The 26,272-nt window shown below is 38.1% G+C and overlaps 3 protein-coding genes across 3 annotated transcripts; 2 read left to right on the forward strand and 1 right to left on the reverse strand.

Moving 5' to 3' along the window:
• Positions 1 to 749: 749 nt before the first annotated feature.
• Positions 750 to 8,171, reverse strand: LOC115415574 (ankyrin repeat and SOCS box protein 2-like). Its single transcript, XM_030129203.1, has 8 exons — positions 7,882 to 8,171; positions 6,962 to 7,131; positions 6,212 to 6,367; positions 4,793 to 5,038; positions 3,439 to 3,610; positions 1,988 to 2,558; positions 1,217 to 1,370; positions 750 to 1,052 (listed from the first exon to the last, which is right to left on the reverse strand). Exons 1-8 carry the CDS (start codon positions 8,169 to 8,171, stop codon positions 907 to 909), a joined length of 1,905 nt encoding a protein of 634 aa, XP_029985063.1. The 3' UTR covers positions 750 to 906.
• On the forward strand, positions 6,225 to 15,179 carry LOC115415570 (neoverrucotoxin subunit beta-like). Its single transcript, XM_030129195.1, has 5 exons — positions 6,225 to 6,362; positions 11,197 to 11,479; positions 11,652 to 11,712; positions 12,545 to 12,591; positions 13,720 to 15,179. Exons 2-5 carry the CDS (start codon positions 11,206 to 11,208, stop codon positions 14,250 to 14,252), a joined length of 915 nt encoding a protein of 304 aa, XP_029985055.1. The 5' UTR covers positions 6,225 to 6,362; positions 11,197 to 11,205; the 3' UTR covers positions 14,253 to 15,179.
• Positions 15,180 to 17,458: 2,279 nt separating this feature from the next.
• LOC115415349 (E3 ubiquitin-protein ligase TRIM50-like) lies at positions 17,459 to 26,272 on the forward strand. Its single transcript, XM_030128882.1, has 9 exons — positions 17,459 to 17,559; positions 17,640 to 17,766; positions 17,861 to 18,031; positions 20,504 to 20,599; positions 20,717 to 20,947; positions 21,699 to 21,721; positions 21,794 to 21,924; positions 24,253 to 24,434; positions 25,904 to 26,272. The coding sequence occupies exons 1-9, from the start codon at positions 17,459 to 17,461 to the stop codon at positions 26,270 to 26,272; spliced, it is 1,431 nt and encodes a 476-aa protein (XP_029984742.1).

Below are 26,272 nucleotides of genomic sequence, written 5' to 3' on the forward strand. Positions count from 1 at the left end.
TTTGGTTGGTTCTGCTTCATTGGTTTCGTGGTCTGAGGTGACAGTCCTTTCAGGCCGTCCTTGAGTAGCATCTGGTCCCTATTTTTAAAAACATCACAGAATGAGATACACGTCAGTGTATGGAAAGATGCCATGGTTGATGCAAACATGTCCATGGTCGGCTTCAGCCTGGTCAGAGTACCAGACCTGGACCCAAAAGAATGAACCATTTCACATCTCCAGTAAAAAGTCCAGTGGAACTGGAATCTGTGGATCTAGCTTTTATCATCGACTGCTTCCCCTTTAAGAAGAACTTCATATCATACTGATGGAAGGATGAGAAGCTATATCTCAGGACCAAACCAGACACCACTGCCTGTCCATGAGGAGGGGGTTCCTGAATGTTATTGTTGGTAATGGAGGTTGTTACTGAGCTGACTCATAAGTTACTGTAGATCTGGTCTGTGTTCATGAACTACTGCAGACACCACTTCCCTTCATGGCTTCCAAGCTGTCAAACTAAAAAATATAGGTGATGTCCTTTTAAAATTTGTTAGGATACATATGATTAATTATAATCTAACATTCTGTTAAATTGATAAAAAAGAAGTTATAGTGCAATGTTTCCAGTCCATTACAATTAAAATATAGATACCTTTAAAAAGATAAAAAAAAAAGTCTGAGCCACGTAACATTTGTCTTCCACAGAGTAAAACAGTGCTATCACTATGAAACTACAAACCCACAAAATATAACTATAACTATAATTACCTCAGGTTCAAAACAAACACAAAGTATCGTGTGTTTTGTGTAGTATTCTTTGGTATTTTTTTGTATTATTTGGTAATGTGAATGAAAAAGTACCATAGCTCATATTTGTGCATTTCTTTGATGCTGAAATCAGGTTAGGTTTGTAGGTAGAACTTTTCAGTTCAGTAAGCACTGAACATCATACTGCAGGAAGCGAATGAGTCGGACAGGAAGTGGCAGCATGGGCAGCAGTTTGAGGCGTTGGAATCCAAGTAACTGTCTGATTTTCAATCTGCAGAGCTGCATCAGAGGATGAGGAGGATCTGTACGAAAATGAAGACAGCAGCAGGTCAGCAGTTAGAGGACTATAAAATGACAAAAACATAGACATGTAACAGGATGAGAATAAGTTAAAGGACACAACCAGACTGAAACAGTCCTCTGGTGCCCCATTGGTTACCATGACAACTTGTGATTTGCTACTCACAAGCTTTGAGTTTGATATCGTCCCAGTCAGCGCGAAGCTCCAGAGCCTCCCGCAGCCGAGAGCAGAGCTGAACATGTCCAACATAATCGAGGAGAATGGACACGATTGGACCAGTGACATGATGTAGGCCCGGAGTGCAGACAGTCTCGCAAAACTGGAACCGACAAAAACACAATGAGCGGAAGTTGAAGGATTCGTATAAGCATGTTAATCTGAGGCATACACATTCTACCTTCACACGGTAGATTGGACGCTTAAAGATGTTTAAATGTTTTCTTAAACCCCAAAACAAAATGTAGGGGACTAGGACATTTACACTGAACATTATAATGACCTCTCGGCTCCTTTTGACAATGGGGGACCAGTATCACTATCCCCTCACCTCATCTATGCTTCTCCTATCTGCCCCCATGGCCATGTACTGACATCAAACACCTAAAAAATGTAGGTCAACACTGTCCAAATTTGACCCTGATTTGACCTTGAAAATGAAGGTCAGGTTTGATGCCATAAGAACTTGTCCAAAAGCTCTCCAAGTCTCACCTAAATACCAAACATGGATGAGATTAGAAGATTTAGTGATGAGTAATCACGCTTACACCGTTGCAAAAGACCAGATTTGATGCATCAACCCTGGTTTGACCTTGAAAATGAAGGTCAAGGTCAACACTGACACTGACTGAGTGATTTCACAGAGTATCACAATAAAACTGTAATAAAGCATATTATCAGTACAGTGTGATTATTTGTTGAGTGTATCTCTGAACTTGCCTGGATACTTCTCTCTGGCAGACTCTCCCTACTGAACTGCAGTTCTTCAACAGGACGGCGCTCAGGTGGAGGAGGTGGGTGTATTTTGTTTCCATAGCAACAGTCAAAGCAAGGCCGGGCATCGCAGCCATGGTCCATGAGTAGTTTGAGCATGGGCAGAGACTCAATGCCAAACAAGATGGCTGAAGGAAACGGCGATGGCTTTGTGGAGATCTGAGCGTTGACATTGGCCCCATACGTCAGCAGCAGCGTTGCTATATCCACCCATCCCAGCCTCACAGCGATCAGCAGTGGGTTGAACACATCCAGGTTGGGGTTGGCTCCGGCCTCCAGCAGCATCTCCGTAGCCTCCAGGTTTCCATTGTAGACTGAGCAATACAGCGGAGTACTGCGGCGGTCCTCGTACATCCGGGAGCGTTCCTCTGAGAGCTCAGCATTGACGTCAAAACCGGCATGGATGAGCATCTCCAACATGTCGTCGTGGTCTTTCTCTGCAGCAATGTGTAGAGGACTGATACCGCTCCGACGCACTCTGACCCTGCTGGTGATGGGTATGAGCATCGACACGATCCTGAAAAATACAACAAGCTACAATCACAAGTCCCAGAGTAAAGCCCTGTTCACAGCAAAGGTTCACAGTGAAAGCAGATGAGAACTCTTAACTATTTGGAATGTTTTGGTCCTGAGTGTTTCAGAATTTGACCGTGATGTCCAGTATCTGACCATCATGTCAAGACTCTGGCTATGGTGTCCAGAATCTGAGTATGATACCCAATTTCTGACAATCAGTCAATCAATCAAATTTTATTTATATAATGCCAAATCATAACAAAAGTTATCTCATGACGCTTTACATATCGAGTTGGTCGAAACCAGACTCTAAGCCAATTTACAGAAACCCAACAGAATCCTCCAGGAGCAAATTCTTGTGACTGGTGACAGTGGCGAGGAAAAACTTCCCTTTAACAGACAATGGTGTCCACTATCTGAGCATGACGTTCAGTATTTGACCGTGGTGTCCAGAATCTGACTGTGATGTACAGTATCTGACCATGATGTCCATTTTCTGAGTATAATGTCTAGAATCTAGTGATCTAGTAATCTGGTGTCCACTCTGTGACATTTCCACTCCCCCCTACCGGCCCTTAACCCTGTTATCGCTTAAGTTTTTTCCTCTGTTTAAAGTAGTTCTTCTTTTCCACTCTTGCAAAGTACTTCTGGGAATGCAGCTAGACAAGAAAACAGTCAACACTTCTACTTCTGTATTTCTAAAAAAAACCAAAAAGCCACACAAGCTGAGTCGATATCATCTCTTGGTTTGTAATTTTCTGCTGAAAATTTCACTGCAAAATGCTGAAATGGCTTTTCTGTCACCATGAACCTATGGTCTGAACTGGGCTTTACATCAGATCCATGACAGTCTGATCATCTTGTACAGATCTAACACTGACCGTGAGTGATTGTTCTGAACAGCCACATGTAGTGGCAGCAGACCGGACTTTGTTGACCGGTTGGCGTCAGCCTTCAGAGACAGCAGTACCTCCACAGCAGATACATAACCATTCTTACTAGCTTCGAACAGTGGTGACGCTCCATCGTTGGCCTGGCCATTAATATCTGCACCTGTACAACAAAAAGACACAAATAGGTGTCAGGTGTCTCAGACCGAATCCAAATACTCTATGTTCCATCATATGTACTGTGACAAAGCACACTATCAGATGAGATTTAAGGGGCTGATCTCACACTGACGAATACCAATCAACATCTGAAAGCATGTTTCTGAACGGAAAAATATTCACATAAACAGATTAACGCCACTGCTCCTGCAAAAAATACAGATAAATAAGGCAGTGACTCATCGTGACTGTAAACCTGCTCCAGTGAGCCAACGGGTTTTCTCTCACATTGTCACAGTCTAATGTTATAAGACAAGATAAGATAAGATAAGATAAGATGCACAGTGAAATGTATTTTTGTATCTTCAGCCTGTAGTATAATATAAAAAAGACATGCCGCACACAAGATAAAAAAGCAGATATATATATATATATATATATATATATATATATATATATATATATATATATATATATATATATATATATATATATATTATAGACGGATGGACGGACAGACAGGCAGAGACAAATAGAAAGAAAAAAGTAACTCTGGTATGTACAAGTACTTCAGATGTGTATGATGTGCATATACAGTGTTGGAGATGGGACTTTTAACAGGACTTACTATCCACTTATTTTACACTTATCAGCCTCCTATGGCTTTAATTTACCTTGTAACATTGACTGTGGATTTGTGCCTTAACTCTATGTATAAAGATGAAAGTTTTCATGATGCAGTTACCAGGTGTGATAGTGGCTCCTATTAGTAATATCCTGTCCGCTTTCTAGAGTCAGTGCAGGACAGATAGAGGGATTTCATGTGTGATTGTTTCCTGGCCACATGCCAGTGGATCTGTGAGGATGATTTGTTGTTACAGCTGCCACTCATCTATTTATATATTATAAATCAGCATATGACCAATCATAAAGGTAAAGATTTAAAGATTTTGAAGTAAAATGTACCTAAAAAAATCCAAAAACAACTTTGTAAAAAATCCAATTCATGTCTTTAGTTTGACTGAAACTTCATTAAATAACTTAAAATAATTAAATATACTTCAGCTAGCCACCAGAGAAGATCAAGCTGTTTTGACTCTGAATTAAAAGTACTCTCTTTATCTCGGGTCTATAATTCTCTCGTAAACTGCCTTACTGAATTCCAGACATTTAGATGTAGATTTACCGTTCTTTGCGAGCAGGTTGATGAGTTGGCCATGTCCGTGCTGTGCGGCAGTGAACAGTGGTTGGATGCCATAGTTGTTTCTTGCCTGCAGGTTTGCTCCAGCTTCAAGTAACATCTTACAGATCTTCAGGTCTCCTCGCATGCAGATCTCATGTAGAGCAGTTCCTCCTTGACAGCAGGGACGATTCACCTGAGCCCCAAACCTCAGAAGAACATCTACCATGGCCTCATTTGAATGTTCACAGGCTGAAACACACGATTCATGTCAGATAAATACATCCATCTGTAAGTGGAAGAAATCTGTACTTTAATATGTTCATTTTTTGTGTAGAAATGATGAAAACTGATATATTTTTCACCTTGGTTGAACTCTATAACTCTGTTAGCTCTGGTTATTGAATGGTTGTACTGGTCATTGTGGTAACTTAACATCTGTTTCCCTAAGACATTTAGCCAACCCATAACACACTATTTTAAGTGTATTTGGCTTAAAAACTATGTCAAACATGCAGCCTGTAGACCAAAACTGGCCTGCCAAAGAGTCCAGTCTGGTCCATGAGATGAATTTTGCAAAGTGCAAAAATTACACTGGCGATATTAACAGTCAAGGGTGTCAAACAAATTTTAGTTCAGGTGCAACATACAGACCAATATGATCTTCAGTGGATTGGACAAGTAAAATAATAGTATAATAACCTATGAATAATGACAAATACACATTTTTGTCTTTGTTTGTTTTAGTGTGAAAAAGTTAAATTATATAATGAAAATGCTTACATTTACAAACTATCCTTTTACATAAAATGTGAATAATCCAAACAACCACAAACAAGCTGAAATATCTTACAAAAATAAGTGGAATTTTAACAATTTCATCCCTGTTACTAAATGTTTTGTTCCTTTGTAGATCCACTGTGATCTGTAAGTTGTAATGAACATATGTAAATGATAAGCTGAGGCATGATATTGCTAAAACAACACTTTTACTTTTTTGTACTAAAACAAAGAGAACATTTTGAGTTATTATTCATAGGTTTATTATGCTAATATGCTATATCACTGGTCTGGCCCACTTGAGATTAAATTGGGTGTGGATGAGTTTGGCACCCCTGGACTATGGTTTCCTGTAATTCCTTGGCTTCCAGTAATTCATCCGTTCAACAGTCACTCTGACTTTGCCCTGTTACATAATATGCTTATGATAACACTGTGTGCTGATAGGCAGAGACGTCCTCCTACCTTGTACAAACAGGAAACTGACAGGAAGAAGGGGTTTACTCAAGGGAGAAAAGACTGTGTGTAACTCTTTCAGTTTCTTTTTTGATCAGACTATAGACCTGGTCTGACCATTGTAAATCTCTTAAAAGAGCAACTTCACCCTGGGGTTTTGACAGGTCCTTGTGCTCACTGTGAGCTCACCTGCGTACAGTGGTGTGTCCCGGTCAGTGTTGGCAACGTTTGGATCAGCTCTGTGATTCAGCAGGAACTCAACACAAGTGGCATCTCCTCGAGCAACGGCCAGCAGCAGAGGAGTCTCATTCTTCACACTGCATTTATTCACTAAATCAGGGTAAGCTGAGGGCAAACACATGAAAAAACAAACATACATGACAAGATTATTGCTTTTATTTCTTGAAATTGAAACACTATTGTATGTGAAATGGACTGAATAGGTGTGGGTATCAATAAAACATATTTGTACCAAAACCAATTTCAGTACTGGTTCCTAAACAATATTTTCCTACTTTCACAAATACCATAATATCTTTAAAATGTATAACAGCTAAAGTATTTATGTACGCTGCATTCACTAACACTTTGAACTGAAATAAAACTAAAAGTTATCTGGAAGTTTTGATACTTAATATTTGAGCAGTTTATTCAATGCAATAAAAGCTACATAATGATTTATGTTTTCAGTATACAACTGGAAAACGATCAAGTAGGTTGTTAGGTTGAAACCATGTGATTCTAGTGATGCACAGACCTGTGCCATCTTGTTATCTTGTCTTGTTTCTGCAACTTTCCTTCTTGTAAATAGGGTAGGCAAAAATAAGCTGTTGCTTCAGCCTTCGCCTTTTCACCCCTGGTTAATATAGAATTCCAAATGTATGTATTGTGTACTACATTCTGTTAAATGGACAAATACATTACTACTACTACTACTACCTCTGACCAGAAGCCTGAGACACTGCAGACGTCCACAATGAGCAGCTTCATGAAGAGCGATCCAGCCATTAGCGTTTGGGTCCGTCAAACTACTGCACTTCTGTCTTATCAGGCCCATCAGAGCTGGCACGTCATCGTTTCTGATCACAGTCTGTAATGGACTCAACTTTCTGACACAAACACACAGCAAATGACCAGTCAGGGTTCACCCACGTGTCACAAATGTTAACTGAATGTTCCAGCTCCTGATTCTCTTATCTCTATTTCATGTGCAGTGTTTGTCAGTTTGCTCTTAAACTGCTGTGCATCTCAATTCATTTTCCAACATCAATGCCAGTAAACTTGCCTTTACTTTTTCATTGGTGTTCCATAGATGTCACTAAGGATAGAAATTAGCAAGGCAGGGAAATTTTTAACAAAATATTCTACAACAATACAACATATCCACTGTGCTCTATGCATCACATGACTAACTGAGACTGGGCCTTAAGACTAGGTGGGAGTCTTGAAACCAACATATCATCCATACTAAAGACCAGAGTTCTAGAGACTGCTAACTGCTCTTTTTTTTTTAGTTAAATAAATTAGGGTTTTTTTTCCTCTCAATTCAGTAGTTGGACAGACGTCCTACCAACTCCCAGGTGTGCCTAACTGATCTTCTTCTCCTTGGCTCCATCCAGATCCAATCAAAATCAAATTCTTCTACAAAGTAGTTTTTACAAAGACCTACATAACATATAAGACCAGGTTCAATAAAGACCACCTGGAGCAACCGACAGGTGTTCACAGATATTCTTCTGCTTATTTTGATTTGGGATTTATTTCATTTACACTAGTGCAAAGACATAATAAGAACACACATATAGTCTCTGATTTCATGACTTAATTGATTTTAGAGACGTTTTGTGAAGTTTCCTCACCTGGTCCGGCCTTTGTACAGGAACTGTGACAGGCTGGTGGGGGGGTTGATAGTGCTCTGTCTTTCAGGAGGATCTGAAGTTGGAAGCTGTGGTTGAGGGGCAGAGTAATGGTGTCTCTGTACAACTCTGGACTGAGTTTGAGGTGGAGGTAGTGTTGAAAATGATGATAATGTTGAAGCTGGACGGGTCGTGTTGGCAAAGCTTTGCTCCACGGCAATGTGCAGTAGCTCATCTTCAGTTAGATGACTGTACACGCTGAGGTCGTCAGGGGTCAGCCTGGAGGCGGCCATGTTAAATCTACTCAGTAGTTTCCTGCTCTTCCTTCAGATTTAAGTGCTCCTTATTCTGAAGTTGAATTGGATGAGAACACGTGTTAAATAGAATTAACATGTCACTTTGAAAAAATACTGACTCATGATAGATTACACTTTTTAGAAATGAGATTTTGTAACTCTGTGATTGGATGTCAAGCTGAAATGCATTATGGGAACTGTAGAATAACACAGTTCCCTGCATGTTTTGTAGCTGAGTTTGACTTGACCTGTAGCTGAAAACCAAAACTCAACTGTCAAAGCAATTACAAACTACAACCAGGAAAACTACCTATACTCAAATGACTCAAAAACAAAACAATAAGAACTCTGGTAAAAGCTGATCAAACTCTATTCAGGAAATATCACTAAAAATGATTAATCTTGTGAATAACTCCTCTTTCCTTGTCTCACTTACTCAATGAGGAGAAGAATCAGGAAAAGGAGGGGAGGAAAGGAAGGGAGGAGGCAAAGTAAGGATGCACAAAATAAGAAATGAGAAGAGTCTGTGGACAGCCTCAAAGCGACAGTTTAATGCCTGCAGCTGCTGACCTCAGATCAGTGTCCAGAGACTCTGGAGGTCAGCGGTGTTTGTTTTCTATCTGGAAGCCAAAACATTCAGACTGAGCTGATATGAAGCTAAATAAAACAGAAACAGCTCTTACAACGGCCTCATCTTCAACACTCTCAAAGACTTTGAGTGTCTAAAGGTACACAAATCAAATAAAACACAAATTAATCAGGTGTGTGTGTATTATCACGGTTGCTTTAACATTTTCCAGTAAAACTTGTAGTACTGTAAAAGTTTTCTGTTGTGCCTGCGAGCTTGACACTGGTTTATGAACTCTGAAACTGAATCAGAATGATCACCTAAACAATACAACAGACTCAGACTGAGCCGTACCTGTGATGTGGTTCAATCAGGATCCAGTCCTCCGTCAGTCTGACCGAAATGCGACGGGTCTGATTTTGGATTTTTAGTCACCTGCTGCAGGTCGAGATGGCCAACAGTCTGACACCTGAACTCTGCTGGCTGAGGGTCAGAAAATGAGGACATCAGGCTTAAAGGACCCTGCAGGACATAAATAAAAATATAACCATAATGTATAGAATGATATAGTTTATCATGGTGCCGTCTATAATCATGCAGGATATTCTAACCCTACTTTACCCTATATACCTGTATTGTACATGACAATACTATATATCCCATAGACTGTTTGAGCTATGAATGGTATGAGAGCACTTTAAAAACCAAAACATCTTGATCTCCCCCCTGTGGATGCCTGCAATTAAACGCACTCCGTCCATGTGATTCTATGAGACTTTGGTCTAAATAAAAACTCTACTGATATTAGTATGCTGTTTCCCATCCCCTAAACCTAACCTTAAGTTATTTAATGCTTTAAAACTAGGTAGTAGACAATTGCAATGACAAATTACAGTTCTGAATCTGTCAGAAACACAGACGGGAACAAATCACATGGCCCTAACACCTTCATGTCTATACTGCACAGACTCACACACAACATGACAGCACCCATGATCACTGGATTTCGGTTTCATTTTTACACTGTGTAAAGAAACAGTGGCAAGACCTGCCCATTTGAACCTCCAAACCAACCAAAGAATGACTGATATATTCTATTAATATTTAACTATAATTGTTATACTCCTATTTTCCAAAGGTCAGAGTTCTATCATTTATAGAAATACATTTAATAATTAACTTCAGTTCTCATTTATTCTAAATCCTGTGCTGCTCTGCTCTGCATATTGACAGCTGGAATCTATAACTGACACATCAATTTCCTGTTATTTAATTTCATGTTACATCATTTTTCATCATCAAAAAGGTAGGACTTTTTGGATGACTGTGTCGGTGATGCCTTTGTGGGATCTTTTGGTTTCACTGGTGCAGCATCTTAGGAATAAAACAAGATAACCCTGTATTAGGGTTTATTGTTTGATTGTTAACACTCTAGCAGCAAAACTATTAGTTGAATTCATACCAAATTTGGTTTATACATTGCCAGTGACCCAGAATAGATCTTAATACATTTTGGGAAAAGTAGGTCAAAGTAAATTTTTTTTATGAATTTTTAAAATCTTTTTTCCCCCCTATTACCTATAATGGGTGAAATTTCAAATATCTGTAGCAGCAAAACTATTGGGTGAAATCATACCAAATTTGGCTTATAGATTGCCTGTGACCAAGAATAGATCTCACTACATTTTGGAAACAGTAGGTCAAAGTTCACATTTTTTAAGATTTCTTAAATTATTCCCATTTACTAAGAATGGGTGAAATATGTGTGAGGGGTGGGGTTTGTTGTATCTGGCACGACTTGTTTGAGTTTATTTTATGTCTGTGTTGTTTTGAGTCCAATCACTGTTCTATAGATGTTATAGAGAAATATTTACAGAAAAAAACATCTTAAATTCCCCTTGGTTGTTAGTTTAGCCAGTGATGTAGACGAATCTATTTGTGAATGAACTGCAGCTTCCTCTAGGTTTTTACAGTTAGTTCTTGAATATATAATCTCTGTTGTTTTAGTTAAAGATGTTTATTTTCCATCTTGGTCACACAAACTCTACACAGGGTTTGTTCATAAAGACATAACTTTTATGAAAACTACAGTTCTACCTGGTCAATAAAGGAGCTTAACTATTGAATTGTAAACAATAATAGAAAATAGTGACGTTATTGCAACGTTAGGGAGAAATGTTGTTAGAATACTAATCCTGGTACTTGTAGCGAAGGTACTCCCCAACACTGTTAGGAAATAAAGGGAGTGAAACCAGAATTACTCTTAGAAAAGATTTACTGGGAGTCAGGGCTTTTTGTAATATAGAATGACTGTTTATGTGATATATGTCTCATGTACTGTATGAAATGACTGAGATGTTGATGAGAACATCGACACTGTGACTCACTCTGTGCATCACTGATTCACTCTTAAGGATCAGAAAGATTAATCGTGTTTCTTTTCCATTTATGAAGGGACGACAGATGGAGAAACAGGTTCTCTTTGGAATCTTAAATGAACTGAGCAATGAAGAGTTTGAGACGTTCAAGTGGTTTCTGAAGGACCGGAGCTTTCTGAAGAACTTCCCAGCGATTCCCAACACCAAACTGACAGAAACAAAGCTTCCAATTCACTTAGTGGATGTGATGGTCCAGACGTACGTTAAAAATGCGATTGAAGTCACCAGAATGACCCTGAAGGTGATAAACAGGCAAGATCTCCTGGAGCAACTACCGGAATCCATGCCAGAACCTGCAGGTCAGTCAGTAAAAGTTAAATGATGAGGTCTGGTGTTATGTATTGTATAATCAGATAAGTGTTAATGTTCTTATCATCTCATAGACAGATTAATCATTTTGTCAAAAGTCAGAAAAACCAGGACTCTGAGTGTGTTTTAAAACTAATCTGAACCCAAATGTCTATGACCCAGGAGCATCAAGACTGAATCCTGCTGTAGCTGAGTGTGGACCACACAGAATGGACACTGGCAGGTCTGGACACACTGGTCATTCAATCAGTCTCATGTAGACATTTCTTTGTTTCTGTTGTTAACCTAAAGGTTCCAGATGAGTCAGTGATTCAGAACATAAACTATGTTAAACCTTGAGGCATTGGAGTTCTTTTTTTTTTTCAAAAAATATAAAATTTTGATAACATTTCCAAAAGCCATAGTGTACATGACAAACATATTGAGTATGACCAAAAGTTTATCATGGGAATAAAAGTACTCATCTAATTGGCATATTGTGACATCACATGTCGGTGTCTATATTGGATTGTGTAACTTAGGAAAACTGAACTTTGAACATATATATATATACATGGAAGTTTTCGTTGTGATTTTGTGTTTTTAGACAGCTAACCCCTTAAAATAAATGAACTTAAACATTAATTTAAAAAAAAAAAAAAAGTAAAATGCAGTAAGTTTTTAGTATCATTTTATCCAAGCAGCAGAGTAGCCAAATCGGTCCTCATCTATCAAAACTAAAAATAAACAAACTTAACTTACTTACATAAATAAACTTTACTTTACTTAAATAAACAAACACCTTTCAAACTGGATTTCCTTCTTCACTTGGAATAGAAACATGTCCTGAAGTGGTGTTCGGTTTGAAAAAGGCACATCTATTGCCATCTGCCGCCATCTATTGATGGGAGGTGGTAACAAGATTTAGCAACGCTATCTGGAGCTGTGGTCTGTTTCATTCAGTTATGCTGCCTGTAGCAATACTGTGACTTAAAGAGTTAACCAGTAGACACTGATAAACTGCTGCATTGAGATGAGATCATGTTGGAGAGAAAATCATGTGTTTCTTTCTCCAGGGTGGACCGTAGTGGATCACAGATGTCAAAACCTGGTCTGAAGAAATGTAAGTGTGGATTTAATTTGATCCATGACAAATTAATAGCTGAGATATTTATAGATTCAGAATTTACTGCCAACAGAATGTGTGACTGTTCCACTTTACTCACATGTTAATCCAGTGGTTTCCAACCTTTTTTGGCTCGTGACCCCATTTTAACATCACAAATTTCTGGTGACCCCAGACATTCAAAATTGAGAAATATTTTTGTTAAATTTAATTTCTTTTTGATCATGTAATAGTTTGCTGTACGATGCTGCAAATAAACGTTAATTTTAGAGGACATTTAGGATATATAATGTTTTTATTATGCATTTGAAAGATAAACAGTACCACAGTGCTTCAGTTTCAGCTTCAGAGTTTGTCATGTCTTTTATGTATTGTGATTGTTACTCTTAACTCACCATATATTTTTTTTATTAGTAATTTTTTAAAAATTTTTTTATCAATTTCTACAAATTTCAGGAGACCCCATTTGAATTCCAGGCAACCCCATATGGGGTTGCGACCCCAAGGTTGAAAAGCACTGTATTAATCTGTAATTTCTCAATTTGTGATAAATAAAGCACATCTATATTTTATTCTTACATTCTTTCATAAATAAAACTCACATGTGGTACCCTTTGACTCCACCTGGTACTATCCTGGGCTCTGTGGTATTTGTACCTACGTAGGTGTGGGTCCTGGTTAAATTTTGTAGATTCAGCGGCATCGGTATTACCATCATTAAAGACACAGTCAAATCTAGGAATCATTTTAGCCGAGTAACATTCATAATTTACAGTTGGATATATTCTCTGAGGTCTTGTTATTCCATAAAGTGTGAGCATTATGTAATTTTTTACTTGAGGGGTGAGAAGCAGTTCTTAATTCTTTTGGATTTATCTCTAATTATGCCTGTGAAAACTGGAAATAGAAAAAATTATCTATCTATCTATCTATCTATCTATCTATCTATCTATCTATCTATCTATCTATCTATCTATCTATCTATCTATCTATCTATCTATCTATCTATCTATCTATCTATCTATCTATCTATCTATCTATCTATCTATCTATCCATCTATCTATCTATCTATCTATACCTATTAGTTTCAAATAATGAACTGAGGCTGTTTTTCTCTCCATCAGATTTCTATGAAATGATACTGGACATCAACTCAGCACACAGATTCCTCAAACTGTCCCACAACAACAGGAAGGCAGAATGTGCGAGTGAGGTGATTCAGCCGTATCCCGATCATCCAGACAGATTTGACATCTGGTGCCAGGTGCTGTGTTCGACTGCTCTGACCAGCCGCTGTTACTGGGAGGTGGAGTGGAGTGGAGAGGTTCAGATAGCAGTGACTTACAGAGGAATAAACAGGAAAGGAGGTAGTCATGACTGTGTGGTTGGAGAAAATCCCCAGTCCTGGAGTCTGTGGTGCTCTGCTGATGGTCACTCTGTCCGTCACAATAAGATCAAATCCATTCTCCCTCACTCCTCCCTCTCCTCTGGGCGAATAGCGGTGGATTTAGATTATTCTGCTGGATCTCTGTCCTTCTATAAAGTCTCATCTGGTGATCTGATCCACCTCCACACCTACAACACCACATTTACTGAGCCTCTATATGCCGGGTTTTGGTTCGGGCCTCGTTCCTCTGTGTCTCTGTGTGATGTGTAGGAGGTAGAATCTCGATCACAGAACGAAATCGAGGTGTTAGAGATAACTTTTGATTTAATCTTCAATTTTCAGCACCGTGATGTTCCAATCTTGTTTATGTTGGTGCTTTTCTTACTTTCAACACCCAGAAAGATATGGTCTCAATGTGTTCTTAGAAGCTGTGAGAACACATAAAGAAACAGAATAAACAGTTATAATAATAATCTGCTTGTGCTTTTTATTGATCGGAACATTCCCTCACATATTCACACAGAGACAGTTCGTCACCTCTTCTCCTCCTAGGCTTTAGCCGCAGCAGCAGTGTTGACTGTCATCTGTTTTATATATTTTCATTTGTCATATTTGGTTAAAATGATACTGCAGTGCTTCTAAACTGGTCCACCCCACAATGTTGATGAAATGTTAACGCTTTTTGTTTTGTTTGCATGAAATTTACATCCGATTCTTGATTTCTGTCACTTTTCACATGTGTTTTCACATTTGTTAGTTAGATAGTTTGTATTTGGTTTGATTTTTCTCCTCCTCAATCATGTGACAGGATTTTTTTTCCCGAATTTTCTTTGCAGTATTTGATTTATTGCAGTTTGATCAGCACCCTGAGACTAACCTTAGTAGTTTAGAATTTTATTCTTAATATCACTTTTGTTATTTGGTCTTTATTAAGCCAATAAATACCTTAATCATCTTTTGTGTAACTGATGATTTTATTTGGTATATTCTGATGCTTTTGGTCTATTGTTGCAGATTTAAAGTGAACATACTTATATCAGCTCCTATATTATAGTATAGTTCTCATATTATAGGACCGATATTTGATATTTTCTGAATATCAATTGTTATTTGATATTATTTGGCTTTGACTTCATTGTGATCTGTTGATTTATTTGTCGCATTGTGTTTTCCTTTACTCCAATAAATAATGAAATCTCACGATGATTGTGGTTTTATCTTTCTAACACAAATAATTAATAACAAAATGTGTAACAACTGATAACCTTGGTTGGTCCATGCAGCTCAAAAATTGCTCTACAAATAACACCAGCTTGCAGAAAAGAGGGTGTTGAATAATAGCGCAGTTGTAATTATTGCTGTACATTAACATATGATTTAAAGAGGCAGTGACAGGGATGGTGATGGTTATTATCAGATAATATACTTTACTGTGCAAAAAGTAGAAGTCCAACATTAGGTTTGTTGGTTTAGTAAAGTTATAATGACCACACAAATGCAATTCGCATTCTCTGCATTAAGATTCGATATGGATTAGCAGGAAAAACTGAAGTTTCAGGGAAAAAACAACTTCTATAAATAAATAACTCATTTCAACAACCCTCCATAAATGCACTAAGAAAAACAATCAAGATTTTCCTTTAAGATTATTGTTCCTCATTGAAAGCTGTGTTGAAATATGAGCCCATTTCATCCGTTTAGTTTTTGGGTTTTTTTTACATAAGTATTACATTGATTTCACAATGATTTAATTTAAACATCAATTAACACGTTAAAAAAATTGTGTAAAATACAGTTTTTCATCTTTACTCCAAGATTCTACAAGAAAATCTACAAGATCAGTAAATTAAATATAGGAAAATTCCTGATTTTCACTGCAAAAAACAATGTGCAGAGGATGGTATTATAATCAATTATGATAAATTACTTGAGAAAAGTTAAATAAGGACATACATTCATTTGGAAGTCAACACAAAACTACTAGTTCTTGGTTTTAAAGGTTAAACAATAGATATAATATCAGCATAATACACAAATAGGTCTAGAGTACATCTGTTCACTACAACAATTAGTTTTCACTGTAAATCTATCTATCTAAAATTATATATTTTACGATAAATGCAAATTTAAGGAATACAAATGACCACCTAAGGTTGTTGTCCTTGCAGGTTTTTCAAAGATACTGTATTTCTGAAACGTTTTGCCCATTGCTAATGCACAGGTAACAGTAAGTTTTTGTTGTAATGTTCTCCTTTCCTTATGTTACAACAATACTGTAGATCTACTGTTACTGTCTATAACCCTAATTCTACTGTTGTTGTGTTTCTCACCACCTTAAGTGGAGTTAGAGGTGCCTTTCACAGTGGTTTCATCAGATAAAAAGCAACTTATCAGAAACATTCAGCAGAAAAAACAATGACTCAAACTATTTCAAGTAGGATTCTAAAAATACTATGAAAATAATACCACATTGAATGAGGACATGTGCCATTGGTCTCATATTGTAAATATTTCAAAACGCTATTATTTTGCTTTTACGATACTGACCATAGCCCCTCCCACTTTCCCTCTCTGTCCAATCACATAAAGAAATAACAGGCAGAATGAAATCACCAACAACCACCAGCAACAGTCACTGACTGGAGTATTTTCACTGTGACCTGGTTTCATAGTTTATGGAAAAACACACAGACTGCACTGTAGTGGAGGTTGATTTTTAGCTGTACTTATTTTAGTTTTTTTGGACATTTATGCATTTTTGCCATATTTTTTAAAGGAAGTTACTGCATATTTATTGTACATCTTTAGGATATGACCATATTTTTGTCACATTTTTTGATATTACATTGTAATTACTTATTCGGCATGAATTTTTTTGCTGAATTCCTTTTGGATGTAATTGTATTTTTCTTGTATTATTTTTGGATGTGGTGGTATTTTTGTCTGTTTTTGGGAAGCTGTTAAATAATTGTCATATTTCTTGTGGTTTTCACTATATTTTTGTGACATTTCTTGTGGTGGTCGCTGAATTTTTGTGATATTTCTTTGGATTGGGATTCGATTTTTGTGATATTTCTTCATTTTGGGACTGGATTTTGTCATATTACTTTTTGTCATCACTGTCCTTTTGTCATATTTCTTTTGGTTGTCACTATATTTTGGTGATATTTCTTTGATTTGGGATTGGATTTTGTCATATTTCCTTGGTCATCACTGTCTTTTTGTCATTTCTTTTGGTCGTTGCTGTATTTTTGTCATATTTCTTTTGATCGTTGCTGCATTTTTGTCATATTTCTTTAAGCTGTTGTAATTGCGTGATATTTCTTTGGGTTGGGATTGGATTTTGTCTTATTTCTTTTGGTCGTCTTTGTATTTTTTTCATATTTCTTTTGGTCATTGCTGTATTTTTTCATACTTCTTTTGGTTGTCACTGTGTTTTCGTGATATATCTTCTGGTTGTGGTGGTCAGAGTTCCCATGGAGCGTCGTCAGAGTCTTGAGGATCAGCTCAGATGTCCCGTCTGTCTGGATGTTTTCAGTGAACCGCTCATGTTACAGTGTGGACATTCGTACTGCAGGTGTGGACAGGTGTGGCTCACATCATTGTTGTTGTCATGGCGATGACCTGACTGTGTCTATATGCTCCATGCTGAACCAGGTGCTGTGTCCGCTCCATGACGATGGACCTACTGGGACAGCTGCAGTGTCCTGTCTGTCGGTGTTCGGTGGATGGTGACAGTCCTCCACTTAATGTCAGCTTGGCTCGAATCATTGAGGCTGTGCAGGTAAAAGAAAAACACCAGCAGAAACAACAACACAGTTGAAACTATTGATTTCATTCCAGTGTTTCTGATGATGTGCTCTTTTGTTCCACAATAGGATGTGACTGTTTCAGATGGAGCTCAGTCCGAGTCCTGTCCAACACACCACAACCCACTGAGCCTTTACTGCGAGGATGAACGTACCGTCATCTGTGGGCTCTGTGGGAGCATCGGCGCTCACCGAGGTCACAAGATCACGCCTGTGAGCTCCGTCTACAGCCGCATGAAGGTACAGAAAACAAGTATCAAAACACTCAAACATTGTAAAACCTTTAAAACCTTCACATTAAACAAAGCATGCCACTCTGTTTACATGATAGTATTGACTCAGTGAAGATAAGCAGCCATTAGCTCACCTAGTATTATCAAAATCTCAGATAAAAAATGTTCCTTTCAAACTCAATGTGACCGTTGTGAGGCAGTTTGGTAAAAATAAGGTCACATTGAGGTATCAGATGTAAAAATATGCTTGTAATTTCATGGTTTATAATTGAACTCTGATGATTATTAGTGATTTTACAGCATCCACAACACTGGTGAAGGGGCCTTCTGAAGGTGTCTGCAGGTACACGTGGCCCACATCTGACTTTTTGTCCATATGTGTTCCACACCTGATATTTTCATGACAGTCTGTACAGCACAAATTTTTCCAAATCAGACTCAGGCCACTTTCACATGTGGTCCTAAATCAGATACATATTTGATGCTTTGCGATGTGACTTCAGTCTGAATGGTCATGTTGTTTTTCATTCAACTTTAACTTACTGTTACTTTACTTCCATAAACTTTGCTGCATCTGATGTCACATCTTTTTAGTCACTTCAGGTCACTGTAGACTGTTCATATACGAGTCTGATGGCATTTAAATTATAATGTGAACCACCACACAAAAAAATTGGCTTTGAGCTAAAAAAATTGGAATGGATCATTAGACCAGCAGTGTGAACATAGCATTAGTGGAGTTGAGGAGATCCCCAAAGTATTCCTTCAACTAGCAGGGATATCCCCAGTTGAACTGAACTGTCAGCACTGAGAAAAGAGCATCCCCTCTACCTCCATGAGTCACTTGATGGTTTGTCAGAATGCCTTTGAGACAATCTGAGGCTTCTGAATCCCCTTATACCCAAACTTGGGATTCCCTAAAGACAAACTGATAAGAATAGAAGTTAAAACAAAACACCTCACACCCACTCTGGTCTCACGGCTGTTGTCCAAGTGAGCATTCAAGTCCCTCACTAGAAAAATGGAATCGACCCACCACCCAAGAGGGACATATAAAGAGGGACAGTAAAGAAAGGGATCAGGAATATACCATGTGGTTCACTGGGGTTCACAGGGACTGCATAAACCCACCCAGAACTTATGAAGGGTTAAAGCTATACCGTATGATGTGGCATTTTTACACTTTTCTTTTGTCATCTTAAAATGCTCCTAATAAGTGTGTGTCAAACTAAAATGGAAAAGAAATCCACCAGGTATTGAAACTCAAAAATGTTTAATTCTCATATATTTCTAATAAAAGTCTGACCAATCATTTTAGTCGGTCCGAATAAAATAATTGGCCGAACCTGGCTGAGCCTCCTGTCAATCATCCATTACGGCCGTCCAGCATCCGATCCATTATCGCCGTCTCACATCCGATATGTGTTCCTCTGAATCTGACACTTCACTGGCGCTGCTTCTCCTGTCACTGACCACAGTCTACTGTCTAGGATGTGTTTGGATAGAACTGACATGCACATGTGGAAGGGATTAAACGGATTTATGAACAGAAACAACAACTGAGGGGCACAAACGGGAGTCTGATGAATGAAGGATGGAGATAAAAGTCCGGAAGTCAGCTGTACTGGACTGAACAGGTCTGCATAAAGCTCAGCTTTTATGACGGTGGGACTCATACAGGTACATGTACATGGTGTCACACATGTAAGATGATGCAGGATGATAATTGTATGGACTATGAAACCTCAAATGTCCACGGAAAATTCGCGGAGGCCGCGCGTTCACAGTGTGCGCGCCCATCCCCTGGGCACTGCAGTGAAGACCCTGACCCAGTACTGCACAGACCAGGTCTACTGATGGAACAGGAGCCGCGGGCCCGCGGCAGGTGGATGATGCATCTGATTACTGAGGGAGGGGTCCGCGGACACGCCAAAACGGACTGGACCTCCACTTCTGCTTCCTCCTCTGTTTTCATTGCGCATCAGATGAGAGGAGGAGAGAGGAGGAGGAGCCTCAGAGCTCAGGCAGAGGGAAGGGGGCGGGGCTTTGGAGGGAGGCGGGTTGTCCATGTTCAAACTTCTACTTAGTGCTGTGAGAAATGCCACATCGGTAGGTATAGCTTTAAGTTCCAAAACCTGACGTGGGTGTAACTATATCCACTGGGAATCCCCAACTGTCTAGTCCAAAATCCAAGTCCTTCAGTGCCAGAAAGAAGAAATTCCTTAGTTCAAGACCCAGGAAGGGCCCCGGTCTCCCCACCCCTCACTTGGTCCTAGAATTTGTCTTTTTTGGCCCCTCAGATAGAACCCGTTTGCTTGTGGACACCCTACCAGGGTCATTGGAGACCTTTTTGAACCCATGAACCTTTTCATAATTGAAGAAGAGTTGGACCTGAAGCTGATTCATAGTGCTGGTCTGTTTATGCTGTTGCTCCAAACAGTTCACCTTGAATGTTTCCATGTTCTTCTCTGTCCTTTAGGAGGACATCTCCTGCTTAATGACAGACTTTCAACATCAGAAACGTAAACTGGAGGATCAGATCTGTAAAATGGCGTACAATAAATCCAGGATCACTGTGAGTCATGTTTACTTCATTTTAAATATGTATATTATGGGTTTCGTTTCATTAAATGTGGTGATTGGACACAGTCTGAGGTGAGCTGATGGTTTCTCTCACTTTTGGTCCAAACAGAATGAGTCTGATGTTCTAAAGTGGGTGGTGAGGAAGGAGTTTGGTGAACTGCGGCGTTACCTGGAGGTGGAGGAGGCGGGGTTTATGCAGCAGGTGGAAACATCAGCCGCTGTCCTGATTTCATCCCTTCAAAAACAGACGGACCAACTGAATCAGAACCTGAACCGGCTGCAGGAGGCCCAGAACACCCTGCAGGGCCTGAGCAATGAGGGACACCTGGACTTTATCATGGTACAAGCACATAATGATGGACTAATAAAAGATGACTTCACCTGAACTGTATCCATCCACACTGTAGTTTGAGGATAAATGATACGGACCTTCATCATCATCATGGAGTGACTCTCATTTATTTAATTTTTTGTACTGAATTTCAGTCCAATTCAAAACAAAGCAAATAGGTAAAATTATAATAAAATATGAAGCACAAATTACATTAGAGTAGAACAATGACAGGCAGGGGATACAAGACTTATTTCTGACTAATTCTATCAAACTAAGTAGTACGTGTAAGAGGGATGATTTCATTTACATTAGATTTTTTGACTTTATAGATCTCACAGCTGGAAAATTGACTGGTCAAGGCAGCAAAAGAAAGAAATGCAAGAAAAAAACATTGCATGCATAAGGATAGTGCAAAAACAATAAATAAATAAATAATAGTAATAATAGTAGTAGTAGTAGTAAGTACTAAAACTTGAGACACTATATACATATTTATGTAATTTTCTTAAGAGACAGTTTTTGTGTAATGACAGCAGTTTTCTGTTTTAAATTATATACACATCTCATGGTAGCATATTTACATTAGGCTATTCATTAGACAAATATGTTTTTTATTATGATCCAATTAGTAATGTTCATCAGTAAAAATTATCAAACACCGCTAATTTCAGTCTAATATTAAATAATCAATACATCCGTTATGTCAATAAAATAACCTATTATGTCCTTAATGTACCTTGTTCTTTTTTGTTCACAGAAATACGGATCAATTGCACCAAGGTAACAAACATCTCTGTAACATTAAAACCCCTTACTGATGATCAGTTATTGATCAATATTTTATGTGTTCAGGTTCAGACAGAGTCAGGAGCTTCAGCAGAAAGAGGAGAAAATCTTCAGCTCTTTGAACTTCAAACCAGGTTTCAACCATAATGACATCAAACTGACAGTATGGAGACGACTCCACCGGAAAGTTCTGCCTGGTCTGTTCCTCCGTCTGTTAGTCTAATCTGTTAAGTGTTATTTATTCTGTCTTAGTTTTCATCTGTCTTTCCCTCTGTTAGCAAGTTCATCTCTGTTAGATTGGCCCTTATTCTGTTTATTATTCTTATGCATTAATTTATGTACATATCTGCCGGTTAGGTTATCAAAAGGAAAAGGAAAATAAAAAACATTGTGAGGCAAAGTCATGCAGTTTTGACCAACAATGTCAGGTCAAAACCAGGAAATATAAATTGTTTTAAAATGTAACGATAATAATGATGAATAATGTAGGACAGGTATATGTTTCTAAATGAATGATACAATTATTGAAATAATGCAAGATATGAGAACTAATAATTGAGGAACCAGTGCAGGGACTGTTAAAGAAAAAAATAACAAAAGTTTAAAGACAAGGGGAAAAAATGAACAGCATTTTTTATTTGACCCATATTCTAAAAAAAAAAAGGCTTGAATAATGTTTAAATAAGTTAAATCGATATATTAAAAATTAGACAACCACAACAGAAATAAAAGCAGACTATGACCAAATACTTATCACTGAGTATCTTAGCAAACTAAACTGCATATTAAAAGGTATGTGCATGTTATTGTAAAAGTGGCACGGAGCTTCTTAAAAACAAAATCCTCCCACTTAATTTGACATGACATGATGAGGAAAACAAACTAAACCTTCATGAGATGTAGAACACAACCAACAAAAGGACAAGAAGGACTTGTACCAAAGCTTATGAATACACCACTGTCAAAAAGCAAATTAATCATGAAGCTGGTAATAACTAAACTTAATGCACAGGTCAAAAAACAAACCATTACTGATAGAAAGGGGAAAAAAAAAAAGATATGAAACAGCTAAACAGACTGAACCAAAAATGCTGACAGGAAAAGACAAAAAGCTAAAACAGCAGCAGGAAAAAAAAACTGAAATCTGCATAGAATGTCAGCTGTGTTGGTGTCACAATCTACTCAGCACCTCTATATGGACCTGAGTGTCTGCACCATAAGCAGGACATGAAACAAACCCGAGTCAGATGCTTTACATAGGTCATACAAACCAGTGTCGATGGTCTTAATCACACTTACAGATCCTTTTAAATACATGATATAAATTCTAATCAATGCTATTGTTTCACAGCATGTCTTTAACCCTCAAAGAACTAAACAGCCACCACCGACCAAAACCATCTACTTATATAATGTTTAATAACTTCTCAATCCCTAACTGTAACAATACATGTAAATAATTGAAATAAAATACAGTTTTTCAGATTTTCATGGTCATCAGATATGACGAATTTGGACATTGACAGGCCCCATAGTGAACACGGAAACTCATCATCTTCAGTAACATTCATTCACCAGTAAAACCCATGGAGTTTGTTAAATGACAGTGGTTGTTGACACTTGTTTATGTTCTGGTAATATTTTGTTCTAAAAGACACTGTCAAGGGACAATGTGAGTCACACTTGCGTAGAAGCGTTTACCTCTGTCGAAAAAAACAATTACCTCTGTCGGCCATCTTTCACGACTCACTACGGCAACAACGCTAGGACAAATCACTCGTGAATGAGTCAAATTATGTAAAAGTACAGAGACTTGACTTTACCTTCAAAGATAAATTTTATAGCGATCAGAAGGGATTTCGTGAGTCAATTTATATGCCCACTTTCGGTTTCTTTCACAACTGAGAGCCTATCCAGCTGACAAACGTTTTGATCGAAACCGGGGGAAACTGAGCGGAGGAAGATAATCGCGGCGCCGTAGCGAGTTGTTTGTCCTGGCAAGGCTGCCATAGCGAGTCGTAAAAGATGGCCAATAGAGATAAATGCTTCTACGCATGCGCTACTCACATGGTCCCGAGACTCACTCAAGTAGTCCCTTGACAGACACAATCTCAATTTTTATGCTTTGATATAAAAACCTTTGAATTTACTCAGATCTTTTATGGGCATGTATATGATCAGTACACTAAATATAGTAAAATACTCAATTTTTATTGAAAAAATGCTAGGGATAGTATAATAAACATTGGTAAGTCACTCAAGAAAGGTTAGATATAGAGGAAAATTCATTTGGAAGTTACCACAAAAGTAGTTCTAAATAGTTCTAAAGGGTTATATATACTAACAGTGTTTTTTTTTTTGTTTGTTTGTTTGTTTGTTTGTTTTTTAAAGCTTTGCCATAATGTAAAAAAAAAAAATTCTGATATTTTGTGTTTTATTGTAAAGTATAAGCAGATCAGATTGTCTTCATTCACTCAGAGTCCAACCATAAATTCAGCTGATAAACATATTTTATTCTACTGTAGCCCCAGAGCCGCTGAAGCTGGATCCCCAGACAGCTCACCCCATGTTGGAGCTCCATCGTGGAGACACTGTGGTGTCCTGTGGAGCTCTGCTTCGACGGCTTCCAGATAACCCAGAAAGATTCACCTACAGCTACTGTGTTCTGGCCAACAAAGGGTTCTCCTCTGGAAAGCACTACTGGGAGGTAGAAATGTTGGACTGTGCACACATGAATTCAAGAGCAAACAGTATAGACATGTCATAATCATCATGTGTTATTAGTATTATATTTCTGTGGTGATGTGCAGGTTGGATGTGCACTATGGGATGTTCTGTTGTTTGTCCTGTTGATATCCACAACAACTATTGCTAAGGCCTGAGGCTGCCCTGGTCAGCCATACTGAAACAGCTTTCTTTTCCAAATACTGGTTACATGTGAGGAAAAGAGCACAACAAAGCACAAATCAAATGGAAATAATTATTATCCCAGTATAGTTCAAGGAAAATAATGTACCTTCCACAAAACAAAATGTCTGAAAGCTTTTATTACTTTTATGACTTTGTAGGAATGTAGAATTAAAATTTTCATAGTCTGTTAATTAGAGCATCTTATTGCAATAGGAACATAACGAATAAAGTTGATAATTCTTTAAATTCTGTATTCTTGTGCAGTGAAGTCAGATATCTGTCACTAAGAAAACAAAACAAGTAAAACAACTTATGGTTACTTAGAAGCCCTATGTATTTGGAAGTGGTGAGAGGATACCACTAAATTTGGCGTTCGGTTCATTTCAGTTCAATTCAGTTCAGTTCAGTTCAATTCTTTATTGACATTGTATAAAAAACACAACAAGATGGAAGTTCAAGCATCTTTCAGGCAGACATAGCAATACAATTCTATTATTCTGATCGAATTATTGTAAATATAAGTTTTAGATAAAAATGTGAAAAGTTAGTTTAGATTTTATCCAATATCACTACAATGAATCATAAGAGTCAGAGGTCATTTGGCCTATTTTCACCACTGGAATAACAGGTCTTCATCAACATATCTGGGTCAGTCTCAGTGCTACTGGACTCTGGCCATCTCCGTCAGGCAGTGATAAGGCAGGTGTCTGTTGCAGCTGGTTAGTCTCAGATGAATGTGGAGGTCCTGATGATGACACTGGACAAAATGTTAGATTAAACAATTCTTGGCTAACATGACTGCTGATGTTATGATCTTATTAAAATGTCAGGAAAAGGTTATCTTGAGAGCAGATAGAACCAAACGCCAAAGGATGAAAGACTTCAATTCACTTTACACGCAGATAAAAAAAAAAAAAGAAAAGAAAACAGTCAACATCTTTAAACTTCAATGAAAAAGTCAAAGATGTTAGAAAAAGATCAAAAAGTAGGCAGAGTCTCAAATTGAAGTTGGGAATTTAGAGTCGAATAGAATAGAATATCTTCATTGTAACAAGTACAATGGGATTATAAAAGTGCCATCCAATCTGTACATCATATATAAAACCTACTATAAAAATACAAATAAAAGCAGCTAAAATAAAGGATTTGGGTAAGTTAAATTTTTATGGAAGTAAAAAAGTAAGTTTTTGAGTAGGCTTCATTGGAGAGCTGTAGTTTACTGGTATGTTTACATCTTTTAACAGTTCTGTGATTTACCTAATGCAGGTGGAGGTTGGTGACAAACCTAAATGGCGTCTGGGTCTTGTCAAAGGAACAGCCAGCCGTAAGGTAAAGCTGACGAAGAGTCCAGATTCTGGCGTTTGGGTGATTGGTCTCAAGGACAGTGTTTACGAGGCCTTCACCAGTCCCCGGGTGGTACTGCCGTTGTCAGCCCCCCTTCGCAGAGTCGGCATCTTCCTGGACTACAATGGTGGAGCACTGACCTTTTATAATAGTGGCAGTCCTGATGATCTGATCTTCATCTACAGCTTCAGGCTGGAGGTTCAGGGGAAGGTCTACCCCCTGCTGGATGTGTGCTGGCACGACAGAGGAGACAATAAACACCCTCTGGTTCTTCCCCTCCCTCCCCGTTAA

Source organism: Sphaeramia orbicularis, chromosome 24 (genome assembly GCF_902148855.1).
Source record: "Sphaeramia orbicularis chromosome 24, fSphaOr1.1, whole genome shotgun sequence".
NCBI lineage: Eukaryota > Metazoa > Chordata > Actinopteri > Kurtiformes > Apogonidae > Sphaeramia > Sphaeramia orbicularis.